The 17,317-nt window shown below is 41.3% G+C and overlaps 1 protein-coding gene across 2 annotated transcripts in view; it reads left to right on the top strand.

The window, feature by feature from the left end:
• Positions 1–5,308, top strand: part of LOC133347708 (dual specificity mitogen-activated protein kinase kinase 6-like) — a 69,669-nt gene extending 64,361 nt beyond the window's left edge. For both annotated transcript variants that reach the window (XM_061560208.1, XM_061560207.1), the window contains exon 12: positions 2,684–5,308. In XM_061560208.1, the coding sequence (XP_061416192.1) occupies positions 2,684–2,770 (87 nt within the window). In that variant the 3' untranslated portion in view covers positions 2,771–5,308. The remainder of the gene's footprint in view (positions 1–2,683) is intronic.
• The last annotated feature ends 12,009 nt before the right edge of the window (positions 5,309–17,317 follow it).

The raw sequence follows: 17,317 nt of genomic DNA, 5'->3' as shown, positions 1-17,317 counted from the left end.
GTTCCCATCCTGCCACATTCCGATGTTAGTTGTTATTTTTGGCTCTCCGATTTTACATCAACAGGTTAAATTTCTCACACTAACACAACCACCTTCGCACGCCCACCTCGACGTGCATTGGCTCTGCGATCTGACATTAACATGCTAATCTCTCTAATTAGCATAGCTACCTCAGCGCGTTCGCCGTGGAGGCCGCTCACCGATCTTACATTAACATGCAAATTATTACCTGGCAGCTCTTTAATTGGTGGAAACCCACCACCTTCGTGGCCGCTGCCCATCACTTACATGAACATTAGCTGCCCCGCCCACCACTCACATTAACATGAGCTGCCCCGCCCACCACTCACATTAACATGAGCTGCCCCGCCCATGCTGCTAACATTTGGGCTACGCCCATTTTAAACCTTTATAAACAGTTTGCCTTTAGTAAACTAACCACCTTTTCCTGAGGACGACAGCTTGTGTTGCGATCGAAACGTTGGTAGTTTTTGATTATTGTCTTTGAAATTATCTACGTGACTCAATCGAAAGACCCTAAGAATATGAATTCCTGCAGTCACGAAAGCTTTAAGTCAGGAATGGGTAACAGTTATAGCTCTGCACTGTAGAAATTTGGTGGCATCACAAGCTTTACATGGGACATATTTTACCCAGTCTCCCTTGCAACATTGACCATCTCCAACCCAGTAAAATAATAGCAACCTATATTATACTAAATGTTACGTCAGCCTATTTTCAATCTAAACAAATAAGAGACTTAAACAATGTGTGTGTTTCACACAAGAACAAATTGCGGGGACACACCATTCTTTCATTTAATTCAAAGTGAGACATTTCTACGACAGCAAGGGCACCGGCACGAATGGGCTTTAATTAGGCGATGGGGGCCAAAAATCGGGTGGACAGTCGCGTATACAGCTCAACCTCCAAAACAAACCTACGACATGTACTGACTCTGCAGCATAACAGAAAATAGCCACGGAGGTGGGGGGAGCTAGTGCATTATATTATTGCACAGAAGGGGGCGTCAATGCACAGGCACAGAATAAGACATTCGTGTGTTGCAATATGGTTATGCTGGAAAGGGGTTTCCAAGTCTCTCGCCCACCCTTTTGGGGTTGCCAATGAGGGTTGCCACCTCTCCTGTTTTTCACCGGATTGTCCTCTTTTTTTGAGATAGCTGTTGTTCTGGGAAATCTGTACATCTTCCTGTAACATTAAAAGTCACCGTTTTTGTCGGTTGCCTATTAATAATACACCACTCAAGGCAACACATTTACATGTGGTTATCCCCTCTTCCTATAGTGAGATATCATTCTGCCAAAGATATATCCTTGTTTTTTTGTAGCTCAGAGATAGCAACCCGACACCCTAAGCTTTAGTCTGTTATCACGGTCTTATAATTGGCTTGTGTAGCCACTGAGCTCTTGTTCCAGGTCATCTCAACATGAAATAAGCACCATCAGTATTTCAGGGGTTTGGGAGCAGCCGTGTGTGATGATGGTTAACGTAACTTCTCTGCAAGGCAGAGCAATGCAAGGGAGATGGATGATGTTAGCTAGCTTGAAGGGGCACAAAGGTTAATGTTCTTATTGGGCACAGCGACACACACCTGTAATTTGCTGCTCGAAGCCGAGTGTTGGGATGAATTCTGATATTTTAGCCACTATTCATGGGTATGAGTGTAGGCTCATTCACCACAAAAACACATGCACAGGCTGGAGTGGCTTCCAAACTCTGTCATGAGAAGTGATTACAATCACTAAACCAAATAAGAAGTAAATAAATGCTGATTATTTTTTATCCCTTTCGAAAAAGTTGTGTGTGAATGAAGAGCAAGTAAACAAATACGCTACGAGATGTACACAGTGAGTGGTGACAGCTTGAGATTCATCCAAAATTAGAACTGGGCAAGTATACGAATGAGTGAGAAAATGTCATAGTGCTTATTCCCACGGACAAAAGGTACGACTCCACTGCTGCCTTAAACACCCAAAAAGGGTGGTTCTGGTTGTGTGCACGTGAGTCTATTTGTGCTTTGGGTGGCCTATTACTACCAAATACTCGCATCCTCAGCTTTTGCTCAAGCCAAATGCTAAGATGGGAAAGGGCAACGGTTACAGAGGACATTTGGCTTTGGAAAGTTGGCAGTTGAATAAGGAAAATAAATGAGTTTAGACTTATGCATATATGCATGTGCTTTAAAAAAAATCATAGGTAACATACGTTAAAAGGGACGTGTGGGATGTGTGAAAACGCATTAAGTAATGCACAGCTTGCCATGAAGACAACTGTAAGGCAATGACGTGCCATTATCCATCATTACATTTTCAAAATGGTTCAAGTTCCTCTTGTGTTAGAATCAAGATCGAGATGTCATCATGGCCAAAATTGTTGATGTGATAGAAATGGGGTTTGCAATCTACTGCTGGATGAAGGTATCCCCCACATAGTTTTGGCCATGAGGACTGTTTGGCCATACAACCCAGCAACGTCAGTGTGGGTTTGTGAAGAGAGAGAGAGGCAGATGTCACCACTCACCAATTGCGGGGATCATCCTGCAATGCACCAAACCATTTCCACTGCTCCACCCAGCAATATGTTTGTATGGACATCAGTTATAACGTATGAAAATATGCAGCATATTGGTAACTGTCCTTTTGATTTTTTTCTTTTGCAGGACAACACTTTTTTTGGAATACATAACGCCAAGGATACAGATGTTGCTACGTTTGTGAAACTGATTCTAGGCGACAAGTCAAACTGAGTATTCGTGAATTGGGGGTGCAAATCCTCAAAGTAAAGCGACAGAACTAAAGCATATAGCAGACATTTCATGGTACATTGTAGACAGCCCCAGAAGGATCAAATGCATGCTGGTGCTGCTACATTTGCAGCAGTAAATATACATAGGTCACACAGAGATACCAACGCGTTATTAATCCTGGTTGCCATTCCTGCGCGTAACGTGTGCATGGCGTTGGTTCAATCGGTGGAGAATATCGCACATGCTTTTGCCGTACATTTTTTGTTATTTTAATATTCTCCCTCACCCCCATTTTATTTAAATTACTTATTCATCTTAATTATAATATTCTCCCTTCCCAATTTTTATTTAAAGTAAGTTTTTGAATATGAAGATTCAACAAATTTTCACCAGTACAATCTCAACACTGGCCTTAATTTCAGGAAAAGTAATCAACGACATAAGTTAATGTTGTCCCAATGTGTTTGTGTAAATAATATTTACAACAAGCAGAGCAATGAATGCCATTTTGCTGTCCCATGGTGCAGAGTCGACACACTATTTTGATTGTTTCAGAGGCAATAATGCAAAGTTCTCTATTTTTGGTGGCAGACACCCTGTGGTGTTATTGCTCAGCTGTGAATGTTCCGGCTTTGCCTGTCAATCTACACGTGCGATCTTCATGAAAACAAAATGGAAACGTGAGAAGTATTAGAGCTTTGCCAAATATGATATGCTTTAATGGTTATTGTGGTGAAAGTTAATAAAATTGCCATAATGATATAATTGGCCGTTTCCTAAATCATTTATCTGCAAATACATTTCTTTATAATGGAACACAAAGTGCCCTCTATCTATTTAGCCAATATGTAAAAAGCTTGCTAAGTGTATGTACGTATCGGATTGAAATAGAGATGAAACTATGTAGGCCTGGGAAAGGTTTAACAGCTGTACCTCATATGACTTCAGTTGTAAGTCGTTTAAAGATAGCAGAATTCTTTAATGTAAAGATATACATTTAAAACATCATAGACACACAGCATGAGCTAATAGTGACATTGCAGGAGGCAGTGGTGTGGTGATTAGGGTACGTGCCACTTCCAGTGATCTGGGTTCCTAATCTCCCACAGGCCGTTTCTTTTTTACACTCAAAATATTTTTTTTAAAACTGTAACTGCTAAGGTCTTGGTGAGTTTCTCTTGGCTTGAAATGAGCACTCAACACTGGGGTTCTTCGTGCTGAATAAGCATAGGCAACTGAGATCAGCTTCGCCTATTCACTTCCATGCCCAACACTGCAGCCACCACCCTCCGTACTCTTCATTGCCTCCCTTTCGCAAGCTAGGACAAATTCTAAAATCGCCTGCCTTTGTCATCGCGCCTTCACCACCGGTCCCCCACAATACCTCGCCTCACTATTTTCTCCTTGCACTGAAGCTCAATGTAGAACCCTACGCAGTGTCACTCAAAATCAGATTTGGACACCACGGTCTCAAACTGTTACAGCCTCAAGTCGGTTCTCTGCTATCGCCCCCTCGATGTGGAACTAAAGGCCTATCTGTTTGGTCAGGCTTTCGAGCAGCCCTGAACTTGGCTCCGCACCTCTGAGTTGTTGACTTGTCTGAAAAATCTTGCGCATCTGTCATCATTATTAATATGAGCTTTCATCTCTCACAATCGGTGAATGGCTGCCAAAAAAAACCCCATACCTAATTTGTGTCGCTAGTTCACTACTGAGGCACAAGAGCAACATCCACCTCAGAGATCAAGGCGACAGTGAGTAGCAGCAGTGACGACGAGCATGTTATGGAGTACATATTATAATTACAATAATTCAATACAAAAATTGTCTTGAAAATAAAAACACTATTTGGATATTTTTCTTTTCTTCCAAAGATGCATGTTCAGGTTTTTTGAGTGGTGATGATGTAACAGAAGCTCATGACCACAAGTGAAATATGCGTGAAATTCAGCGTGGTGAGGCTTATAAAATGCTGTGTTTGCTTTACGACACTTTGTATTTAAAACAAACATTAAACGAATCTCATACGGAAAGTTCGTGTTTTATCCAGATAATCTGTTTAAGAAGGGTTTGCGTGAGTTTTTTGAGATGCCACACAATGGAAATGTATGGAAATGCTGTTTAACTTGCAATGATATCACTGTTGTATTGTTATTCTACTGTATAGGAAAATATCTTTAATTAGAAAAATTGACCGTCATGTCTGATTGTCAATATTTTTATAATTTACTGTATTTTAGCCATGTATGGTAGTGAAAGCTATGCAGTTGCTTTTCTTGGATATATGATATTTTAATACTTGAATGGTGTACCAGGCTTTATTGAGCTGACATATATGGGGAAATGCATACCGTTGCTTAAGATCTGAAGCCTACATTGTATGTAAACAAATATATATAAGGCCGTTAACAATAAACCACAACATACCTTTCACTTACGTGTGCATGTTTTAGAGGATTTCAGCACACTATAGGGCCTTGTTTGTGTTGTTTTTTTCGTGCAGTTTTTCTTTGAATAAAAATTCTTTCCAAAGATGTATACTTTTCTTTCGTGTAAAGTGTTTATTTTATGAGGAAAACGGTGAAATCTTCTGGTTACCTTTGGTGCTGCACACAGAAATACATGTATTTTGCGATTCGAAAAGTATATTATAAGATGTGCGGTCATAAGGTTTAAATAAGTAATGAAATGGGCTCATTGCAAAATATACTGCAGAAGAAAATGTACATTGTCAGCAAAATACATTTCAGCAACATGAAAACAATTATATTCTATATGAAGAGAGTTCTATATGCAGGATACAAATATGTGCACAATTATTTGCATTGTTAGCAGTGGTGATTATTATGATTATTATACTAGCAATGCATTTATTTTCAACTAATAATGCTAAAGAAAACGGATATAATGACCTTCACAATAAGTTCTGCTGTGATGTCCCCAAAGTATGCATCCTGCTGAGATATTTTTAATGCAGCATTATGGCAAACGTCGAGATTAATGGGATATAATAATTGTTGTGGTGAGAGTGGTGACGATGATGACCTTACAGCAAAAATAAAGACGTCTGAGCAATTTCAAAATGTCATTGGCTTGTCTGTTTTGAGACGTAGGTCTTGCCTCTGGCACATAACCTGTTATGTAACTATTGGCCTCATTCTAACCACACTTGTGTTTTACGTCAACTTGGCTGATATGTTCAAGCATAGACGAAAATAATCTCACCTCTGAGGAAGCAGTCATTCTCAATTTTTTGTTATAGGGCAGTGTTGATGATGGAGTATTTTTAATATATTCTAGATTCTGTGTGTTCTTGTTTGAAAAAGTGGTGGCGCATTGGTTAATGCACTACTACATATCTGGTGACCTGTGTTCAATTCCTGGCCACGAATATTAGTGCCGAGTAATATCAGAACTTGCCCTGATCCACAACTTTGTTGAATTGGGCTTAAATGAGTACTTGGTATGTAAAACGTTAGCACTGGCGAGGCATGGTGCTGGCCACACTACATCCTCATGTACCGTATAGACCTAAATTGGTGTACACAAACTTTTTGTCGGCTCACAGGATATTTTGGTATTTTTGTTTGTATCAGTCTACATTACTGGCCCAAATTTGTTGAGCAATATCAAATCAAAGTTTTGACATAATATAGGTTAACATGGTAGAATGGTTAGCACACATGTCCATTCCGTGACCGAGAGCTTTATCTGATATTCCTGCTTTGGAAATAACGGCCCCAGGTTTTTTCCATCATACTCTTGTGGAAGCTCTTATACTGTGGCGTAAATGTTATGGCCTGAACGCACACACTAACTGTTATGATCAATTTGTCAAACGTGCCATAACGCCAAATTACACTGGGTGGGTAGCGATGGTGCAAAATTGTTTGCTATAGGAGTTTGCCTTGTAATGCCAGATACCGTTTTGACATTCGTAGAAATTTTAAGGATGCAAGTGCTGGGAATTAATTTTCTTGCTAATATATATTCCGTAGTTCCAAGCTGCTATTCAATGGGCAGCTGCATCTACTCAAACTGCTGTCCGTGCTTGTGGTTGTTGGGACCTGGGATGTGGCGGCGTGACACGTTGGGCCTGCCAGGTGGCGTCACGTGACCGTGTGTGCGCAATGTCCCCTCGATCTGACCGTGTTTACATTAGACATTTTCACGGCAACGTGGGTTTCATCCAACCCGTGTTTTCTGCCAACGTCACCGAGTGGAACATAAAAAAAAATATTTTTAAAAAATAAACAAGACGACAGTAATGGATAAACCTTCTTGCACTGGGGTGTTATGCAACGTACAAAACGTATTTTAAATACGGGTGACAAACGGTGCAGGCCTCACGGTGAGGACAGAGAAAGCTCAGGTGACGTTGAGTAGGCTGGGCAGGTGAAAGGCCCACGACACCATTATTAAAATTGTATTGAAGTGGCCAGATGGTTCAGGGGTCAGAGCACTGAACTGTCACTTCTCTGAATAACCGAGTTCAAATCCGGGTAGCCACCCATGATTAAACCAGGTTCTCGTGTGTGGAGAGTTGGCGGTCTCAGTCTGGTCACTGATAGCACACACAAAAAACACAATTAATTTGTTCGTTCACGAAATTCCATCTCTAGGACACTTCACTTTCAGTGATGTGATGAACAATACTCTTTGGTTCTTTCGATAAAGTCACGTCGATTGAACCACCTCTACGGGGAGGGTTTCCACACATCTGTTAGACCACCTGATGAAGATTGTTTGTGTTGCGATCGAAACGTCGTGATTTGCTTTATTTTATTTTATACCTACGTGACTTTACCGAAAGAACCGAAGAGTATGGATTCCTGCAGTCACGAAAGCTTCAAATCAAGAGTGATGAACAATCTTTACAGGGCATTAAAATGTGACCCTAGTGTGGCCAAATGTGTCTCTGAGTGATTTCAGGAGGAGATTTGCGACATTGTCTTCTGGGGTTGTTCACTGCCAACAGGGTGATGAACTAGAAGCTGCAGTGATCCAAATAAAAAATAAATTCATCTCATGATTCTGATGACATAATCCAAATTTGTTTTTGCTTTAATACTTCAAATTGAGATGTGCATCATGTGGCCAGGAAACAGAACAGGTTGTGAATATCCCACAAAACTTTGGAAGTCAAATAGAATACAATTTGTATTACAATGAAAAAGAAAAAAATTTGAAGGTGCAGCCCTGCAATTGCGTGCTCACACCATTGCTGGCAGAAGGGCCTCCACTAGAGAAAGCTCTCGAGTGCCTCTTAAGCATTTGTGTTTTGCCTACTCTTCCTCGGTGACCAGACATCATGGAAAACGTGGTTTTACCCACATTTTGCCCCACCACTCAGGACCTGACGATCAACTAACTATGGGGTACCCATTTATACTCTTGGTAGAGTGGGGGGGGGGGGGGGGTTCAATTAACTCGTCCATCATCTCAACTGCCGTGCCGGGAGTGCAAACGGGGGATGTACACAAGTCCAAGTATGAATTGTAATATTTCTCGGCTCAATTAGCCTTAACAGATAATGACAGCTGCCTATATGCGGTCGACCTAAAGGCTGTACGTTTCTCTCCTACTCTGGGATACTGGGAAGCATGGGATCGCATATACACAGCACGTGTGACAGCAAATGTGGCTTACATTAAACCCATAGTTTCAATAGGAAATGAATTTCTCACACCCTGACCACTTAGGAGAAAGACATTTGGACAGCAGTGTAGTGTATGACTGATAAGTAATGTGAAGGCAACGTGCTTGCATTCTGTTGAAATGCTATTTTTAGGAGTCAACATGCATATTATGAAAATGATGCTGGAGATTACACCGTTGTTGGAGGACACCAAATGTTTATTTTGTGTAAGCCACCGACAGGCGTCCGTTACCCACCTGAAAAACCTGCTGCTCGAGGGAGCCTCGTGTTGTGGTGCACATATATGGATCAGCGAATGGAGGGATTAAATACCATTCTATGTGTTTTTTGGTAGACAGTGGCATTGTTGTTAGCAGACTGTACTACAATCTGAGTTCTATTCCCGGCCACGGCTATCATCAGTGGCAACTATCTGAACTGGTTCTGTGACTCCCCTAGGTGAACTCAGCCTCACATGAGTACCTGGTGTGCTATCTGAACATCAGCACGGGGAAGACAAAGTTGACTCGGCATAGTGCAGTGCTGGCCACATCACCCCTCGTTTTCTAGTATCAGCCTAAATAGGTGATTGCTAACAGCACTTACACCAATAACCTGCGAAAGGCTTTACGGAGGATCTGTCTTTTTATTTGGCTGCAAGCCCCATTATAGGTTCCTGGTAGAGCCCCATAAACTGTAATACATTACAGGTCTGTAATGATGCATCAATTTATCGATTAAAATCAATGCTTATGCTCACCATATATGCACATAACTGTATATGAAAAAACAATTATTTACGATTTCTGAAAATTAGACCAGATGAAAATGAAATGTTACATTTAAGCTCATGGAGAGGACAAACGAAATGTGAAAAACAAATAAACGATATGAAAGTTAAGTTAAAAAAAGGCAAAATATTAATTGTTTAATTGTGACCTAAAATCCGACAATTCTTCAAATCACTTTACGAGTGACAACCGATGCTCTTCATACTGGTAGAAACCTCCTGGTTACACCAGCCCACAGGGGATTATTATATCCGTCCGTCCGTCGTGCATCCAAAAATGGGAGGGGTGGGGCTGGGTGGAGAGGGGAGGGTGGGGAGGGGCTGGGTGGGGAGGGTGGGGAGGGGCTGGGTGAGGAGGGGAGGGTGGGGAGGGGCTGGGTGGGGAGGGTGGGGCTGGGTGGGGAGGGGCTGGTCGTCCAGTGGTGCCCTTAAAAAACTCAACGTTTAACCTACTCACGCCGGCTTCTGGCCGCCCTCACAGTCGGGGCATATTCGCGGAATACACCACGCCGACGTTGACCCTGGCCATTGACCGAGCAACCCAACGTTCCTACCAGCTCGCTCCGCAGGAATGTGTTTTAATCAGCGATTCCAAAACGCCGAGCCAACCCTGTGATTTGCTCCATGGCAGAGAGAACATTTGTTTGCTTGAAGAAGACTACTCTACTTCACCTTTCCTCAGTGAATGGACAGCTTCCACCTGTTTATTCTTCTCAATGTAGTGTCTCATATTGTCTTACAACGAAATCAGCCCATTATATTCCGCATAATTGACTCATTAGATATACCATATGAAAAAGGAACTATTGTACAGCTATCACATTCAATAAAAAAAATATTGGTGCCATGAAAAACTACATTTTATCTATGCCTTACTAACAGTAATAATAATTTACAGCCAATTTTCAATCCACTGCTGGATGAATACCTCTCTATACCTTTAATATATGTTGGGTTCGTTTAACCATACCAATATCCACTGACCATAATGTTAGTGACACAGGGATTCGTTAAAATATCTCTCGCCGCTGATGTTAGCCGTGACTGGGACTTGAACTCGGTTACTGAGATCATTGTGTGGTGAGCCAACGAATCGGCCACTGGCATGCAAATTAGTGTTTGAAGAACGATGTAGTGTATTTTGAAGGTGACCTATATACCTTTGGATTTTTTTACTGTTTAATACATATTGTTGTTGGCATGTTAGAACAAAATGTAATTTTTATTCCAGAAAGCCACACTGAATAATAATAATAATACAAAATGTGGCCGCAATTTCACTCAAATTTCTAAATGCAAAAAATGCCACCAGTGTAATATTGATTTGAAATGGTTGGATAGGCCAAGTTGCATAACTTGTCATGTATTGATGTGACATTTCAACACCTATGTGAGGGAATACAATTGACCTTGAAACTCAAGTTTGATGATTGCTTTCAACAATATACTAAATATCCAAGCACTATTCAGCAATGCAGAGTTTAAATGTAATATGGCATTGGTATCATCATCATCATCGGCCATGTTTGATCCATTGGTGGATGATCGGCCTCCCCACGCTGCCATCATTGCTCCATCTTCACCATGGTCGTCCACTCTGGTGCGTTCCCTCATTTGACTTTTATTCCATCGCTCGTCTTGTCTCTCTGCTATCATCAGAGGTGCTATCCCGCACCTCCGATGAGCAAGGTTGTCTACGTGGCGGTGCGAAAAAAAATTCGACGTACATACATCAATCATCTCTGCTTGCGACGCATCCTGCCAAAGCCCACTGAAACAGTCAATATGATGTCTCCAATTTGTGTTGTTTTCTGATCCACGTGTTTATGTTTCTGACTCGCAATGGAATTCCCAGGATGTATCTCTTCATGTTTCTTTATGCACTTTTCAGCTTTTATACCATGTCCTTGTCAAAAGCAATGTTTCTGATTCATCTCAGAGTCTGTGATCTGTCATCGACTAACGCCAGCACTCCTGGGTGGATAAAGGCAAGGGGTCTAGAAAACCTAAATTATTTAAAAGGTAAAATGTTAGAATATCTAAAGGAAGTTGATCAAAATGGAATGTACAGTCTCACTTATTTATGGGGGAAATTACCAGCACGATCCATAATTGTGATTTGAAATGAGCTGTTTTCTACGTGAAGTTAACTGCAGATCATTAGCGTTAGCAGATGAACAGGTGCGGAATCCAAAAACGGTATTTGTTCAGCGCTGGCAAAGTTAACATCTGTTTTAATATTTCTCACGAATCTGCTTGTACATGTCTCGAGCTCAGCACCCACAGACCATCGTAATTCTTCCAAAGCAAAATGTTTCCACTAATGCTCGAGCTGGAGCTGTCCGAGCATTTTGGTTTTCCACATCTAGAAATCTTTAAGCCGTGCGGCGCTGTCCCGGGTCGCGGCACTGAAGCGCCGCCACAGGTAAATGGCGCACGCCGGAGAGATTCCACGCACCGTCGCCTCCCTCCGTGACTCACGCGGCCAGGGAATACCTTCAATTTAATCACGAACCTGCGCAAAACCTTACAAACAAACTAAGGTTGAACACGTGAATGAAAATACCGAATGTATGTGAACGAAGCGAAACCTTTCTATTCTTTGCAAGTGAAGGCAGACTCTCGACCCTTGACATTGTTCACGTATGCAAAGATAAACGCACACGCGCATATTGCACGACAATAATACTGAATTTACAAAAAACCTAATGATAGAAGCAAGCTGCAATTAGAAATGTTTAAATAACATTTCCAAACATTGCATAATCGTTCCTTTGTTCTAATTTTAGACGTTTTGTCTCTTGACCTGATCCAAAGATCATCAATCTTCCCTTTGATATGAGCCTAGATGACCTATTTTAGCAACCAAAGAGGTGTTAAAAAATATATCAAAGGAGTAGAATGATATTTTTGGCGAAACACTTTGTTCCATACCGGCTTTCCATGAACTGAAAAGAACAAAAAAGAATCGCTATTCAACCTCCTCTCTACCCGACAATTTGATTTGCCACCCATGGGGAGATTGAAAATAATTTGCAGACCAGCTCCCTTCCAGCGCTCATTAATCACCTCGCTGGTCTTTTCTCCTTAAATTATTAGAGATAATGGAAAACCCAGTGGCTAATTTAAACTGGAGAAATCCGATGAGCTATAAAGCTCTTTTTCACAGATGTCCAGTAGGGGTGGGTAAGAAACTTACAGCAACAATCGATACAAAACACACGATAGTAGTGCAAAGTACAATAAAAGGTAAACAAATCACCCAAAAACATACAAATAAAACGAAACCATTCCCCATCTTACCAGGAAAAGCCCACTGAGGCATTGACTTATTTTTCAAAAGTGACCTGGCTACAAATGATAGATCAGCAAAGTGGCTTATCATGTGGAAATGTATAGCAGCTAAATAATCTAAATCATCTCACTGCAAGTTTCTCAATGTGGAGGGAAAACCAGAGAACCCAGGGAAAACATCCACACGGCCACGGGGAGGACATGCAAATTCCAAATATGCAGGTGTCAGGGTCTGTATATTGGAACGCTTTGGATGCAAAGTGGAAGAGTTCCCTTTCCCCCAGCTTTCACGCAGCAGACAAAGCTTACAAGAAGGCCGGCAGATGGTGCTCATCAGCCCCATGGTGACTTTTGGCATATGGCAAATACTCTCAAACGGTTTCTTATGTTCAACAGATTTATTTGTAAAAATTTACATCAAATGATTGCAAAAGTATTTAAATGACTGAAGCAATTCAACAACATCCATTCATTGTAATTTGGTTTTTACTTTAACAGTAAATAGATAAAAAACATTAAAGTGGTATATCTTTCATGTACTAATGTATGTCATGATGAATAATTGTATCACAGTAGGTATGTGACGATGCATCGATTCATTGATCAAACTATATTCTTATGCTCATGATACGCACATCGAATCATCGGTGTAAGAAAACATATCTAATTATAAAAGTTCGATTTTGTGACTGATTCACTTAAACCTTGGGTGATATCCAGGGTGTATATGCCATGGAAGGGGCCCCTAGGGGGCATGGTTCCGGTAACGGGCAGAGAGAGGGCACGCCAGGACATGATACTCTGGGTGAACCCGAGAGGGCACGTAACCAGGACAGGGTAGCGAGGGGGGCCCGAGGGGGGCGAGCAGGACACGTGACATGCAGCCTAGAACCTTCTGGTTGGATCCAGAAGGGGGCGTAGCCAGGCCACGCTCAGGCGCATATAAGGGAGGTCCCGAGAGCCGATCAGGGCTGTTGTCTGGAACCAACTCGCCGTGTTCCGTCTCTTCGATCATTACGCTCGTCTCGTGGGTCAGGCAGTACGCTACTGACTGACCCGGTTATGTAGTTACCTCGTTGTAGTGTAGTTACCCCGTTGTGGTCTTAGTTACAACGTGGTAGTCACCACCTATGTTGTTATCCCGTACGTTTATGCAGTTACCCTGTCGGAGTGCAGCAATACACGTGTTGCCTCCAAAGTCAAGTGTGTGTCTCCGTGGAACCCACTACACATATATTGGAGGCGGTGGGGTGGGGACAAAAAAACGATAATCCTTACTGACAGGATAACTCATAATTAAAAAGTGTATATAATTTTTGTGTAAATTGTATACATGGATATCACACAATATTGATGCAGAAAATGTATGCAGAAGTACCCCGCTTTTGATTATCCACGAAGCTCACGGCCTATCGTAAACTGCAGCTGCACAAACCATGGCAGATGAGGATACCTAATGCACAAATATAAAATTAAAAACTCCAATGTGCGACTGTGGTCATTCAGAACAGACTAAACAACATGTAAAAAAGCAATTCCCGATATATAAATATGAAGGAGACATCACAGCTATACACTCCGCTGCTCCTGACGTGGTCGTCTGGCTGGACCACCTGAATGTGAAATTGTCCTTGTTGCCCTGAATCTACACAAGCCACACGAAAGGAGAAGATGCAGAAAAACATGATAATCATGTGTGTTACAAACAACAGTGTGAGTGAATTATTAGATATATTTTGTTGACAATTTAAGTGTTTAAATGCAAAAATATTAAACAATTATGCTCAATTAACAAAATGCAAATACAGGGCCATGTGTCTGTGGTACCTTGGTGGGGCATCACCATGGTACATGTAGGAACACGAACGTTGTGTAGCATACAGCCAGATCTGTACTGCGCAGAAACGATGAACTAATTATTTTCATTCTTTATTTACGCTCGTTTACCCATTAAAGCCTCACCGAATCTCAAAACTATTTCACGAGGGTCCTGCCAAGTCTTAATAGTAGGGGGCCCGATCTTGAGTAATTTGCAGGTATTATTTTTTAGCATTGGGATGATTTTTGGTTAAACGCTAATTACATTGTATGGAGTTTGTTTTAGCTATGGGAGGGAACCGGAGGAGGAGGAAGAGGAGAAGAATATACAATCTCCCACTGTGAGGCACAAGTGTTACCACTGTTCATTAGCAATTCGACTATGCTGTAAATTCAAACGGAATCGTTTGAGCAGTACTTTACCTACAATAGCATTTCTATGCACCATGGGAATAGTACCGCAAAAACAGGATCGGCTTTTTTACTTTGTGACGATGCAAAATAAAGTAGGACGATACTTTCAGCCTGAATACTTCATTTGAATACAACCGCAGAACATTTTCTGAACTTGGCTTTTCCCTTTAATGGCAGCATGGATTTACTGTGTCAGGGAGAGTAAATGAAATAATATTTTGTGCTTTTCTGTCATATAGATATTTTTAAAGGTCCTCAAGGTATTACATTTCCAATATTACCTTAGAATAAATATGCTTGCAAATGGTTTGAAATATACAATGTTTTCCATTCCCTATCCATCAATACAGCACTTAATTAAGGCCAATCAATGTAGGAAACTGTCCACAGAGATAGTATTTTCCAAGCCATTGATAATTATAACATGACCTACGTATCGTATTGAGTTCTCAAAGAATGTCATTGTAATTTGCTGCGCTATGAGGGCTGAAAGATGGTGTTACAAAAGCTATGAAAGTCGGCCAGCGATGAGAGCTTGTGTAACTTTTTCCGATGCTGTTCAGTGGCATTACGTGCATCCTCCCCTTATCACTCGACAGCATTTGATTTTTTGGTGAACCAATAATGTCACATGGTCACTCTTCACTATCATTCTGTCACTGCATTCGTCCACTGGCTTTCATCGTTGATAAAACACCTAATGGGCTCTGTCCCACTTCTCCATAAGGGGATCATTAATAGATTTTTCACTTACAAGTCCCAATCATAAGCCCAACCAAAACCGATATGGGCTACATTATGGGTCCAGGGTTTACGAACGATGCGCCTCCCAATGTCTCATTAATGTCTCATCCTGATGCACTCAAGAAACACTCTGAAACCACATGGAGCTTGTCGGACACAAGGCAACACTTATCCAAACCGTAAAAGGTGCTTGTGAACGACCTCATAATTTCACTTTTCCAAATGGCATATGCAGTCTTCACAATGCAAATGATAGATTCTCAGCTGGAAATGAATTACAATTAGGACAGATGATTTCCCCAGGTGTAGGAGACAATTATTTTTCAATTGACAGAAATACTCTTGAACTTAGCGGCATAAAATCCATGTTGAGTTTTAGTGAATACATCCGCCCATAAATAGCAATTGCTTTGAACTATCTTAATTGTCACTCATAAAAAATCGAAGTGCTTTCCTGCTCATGAGCATTGATGTCGTGGCTCATATCCGATTTAGCGCTCTGACCCAGTGGTAGATATTCCACATTCTTATGGCAGAGGCAATTCTATACAGAGGACAACCACTGTTTAATTCCCCACAGAGTGGTAACCATAAATATGCTAAATTCCTCTTCAAATGCAAATTCTTTTGTCAAGGCTCTCTTCCTCCTCCCTCACAGCTTAAATAGACTCTCCAAGCCTAAGACGTGTCATTTAGACTCTGTCTTATCGACAGACATGTTCTTCACCTGAGGACGGCTGCTTGCGTTGTGGCCGAAACGTCGTGAGAATTATTTTATTATGTTTTATTTTTTATTATTTTATTACTTCCCTTCTACGTGACTTTACCGAAAGAACCAAGAAGAGAAAAATATGGTACTCACTTATCGACCATGGAGGGATGATGGACAACCAGTGGCGAGTGAAATCTTGACAACCCTCACCCCCTTCATGGAACTGCATTGGTCAGTGTGGTGAAGTATGGTCAAACAACCACCATGACTGTGACGTGGTATGGGGATGCCTTCATCTAGTAGTGGAATGGCAAAGGGTTATTAATGACCATTTGTAATATATATATTTTAACATGGTCAGTTATTAACATGGGAGACTGGTCTTTGATCGTTATTGACAATCTCATTTCTAGCTACCTATATACAGCTCATTTTACGTAGAGGAGGTCCTTGGTATTGACACAGATGATTCGCATCTGGCGTTGCTAGGAAAGTGATATTTGACACAATGGGAGTGACACACTGGGACAGTGGTTGTCATGTCTCAGCTCCGCATTCATTGATGACACCATACCACTGTAAAATGTTAATCGCATATGAGAATACAAATCACATCACTCTGAAAATGTATCTTCTCAATGGCACAAACCACAACCACTCAATTTTTCATGGAAAATTACCAGTTTATTGTGAGTCTGGTTAATTTTTGCCATGGCAACGGACGTTATCTTGTTCAATGTTGGCTCTTATGCGCCTGGAAGGAAACAGATGGTGTGCTTTTTGACGCAGTGCCCACAGCACACTATCAGGGTATAAGAGGCTCCAAGGCAGGTGACGAGACCGGCAGATAAGTGTGCATCTAACTGGAAAGAGCAGTGACCTGGAGAGCAGCTAAAATGTGCTCTGTGCCTGTAGGCAGCATTAAAAGAGTCGTGTGTGTGTGTATACAGTGTATACACATGCTGTATATCAAGCCGGTATGCCTTCGTGAAATTTGAGGAAGGCATAATGGTCAAGATATTTGCTCGGCATTATAATGAAATAAAGCAAGGGTTATTATATATTTGGGCTGTCTTGAGATAATAATCAAACGGTGTAAAATAGAGATACAGAGGATGCATTTTAATAGGTGGTTAT

The sequence above is a fragment of the Lethenteron reissneri genome, chromosome 26, assembly GCF_015708825.2.
Source record: "Lethenteron reissneri isolate LAM-NWPU_2019-01 chromosome 26, ASM1570882v1, whole genome shotgun sequence".
Taxonomy (NCBI): Eukaryota; Metazoa; Chordata; class Hyperoartia; order Petromyzontiformes; family Petromyzontidae; genus Lethenteron; species Lethenteron reissneri.
The sequence above is the reverse complement of the archived record's forward strand: the minus strand, read 5'-3'. Positions and strand labels throughout refer to the sequence as shown.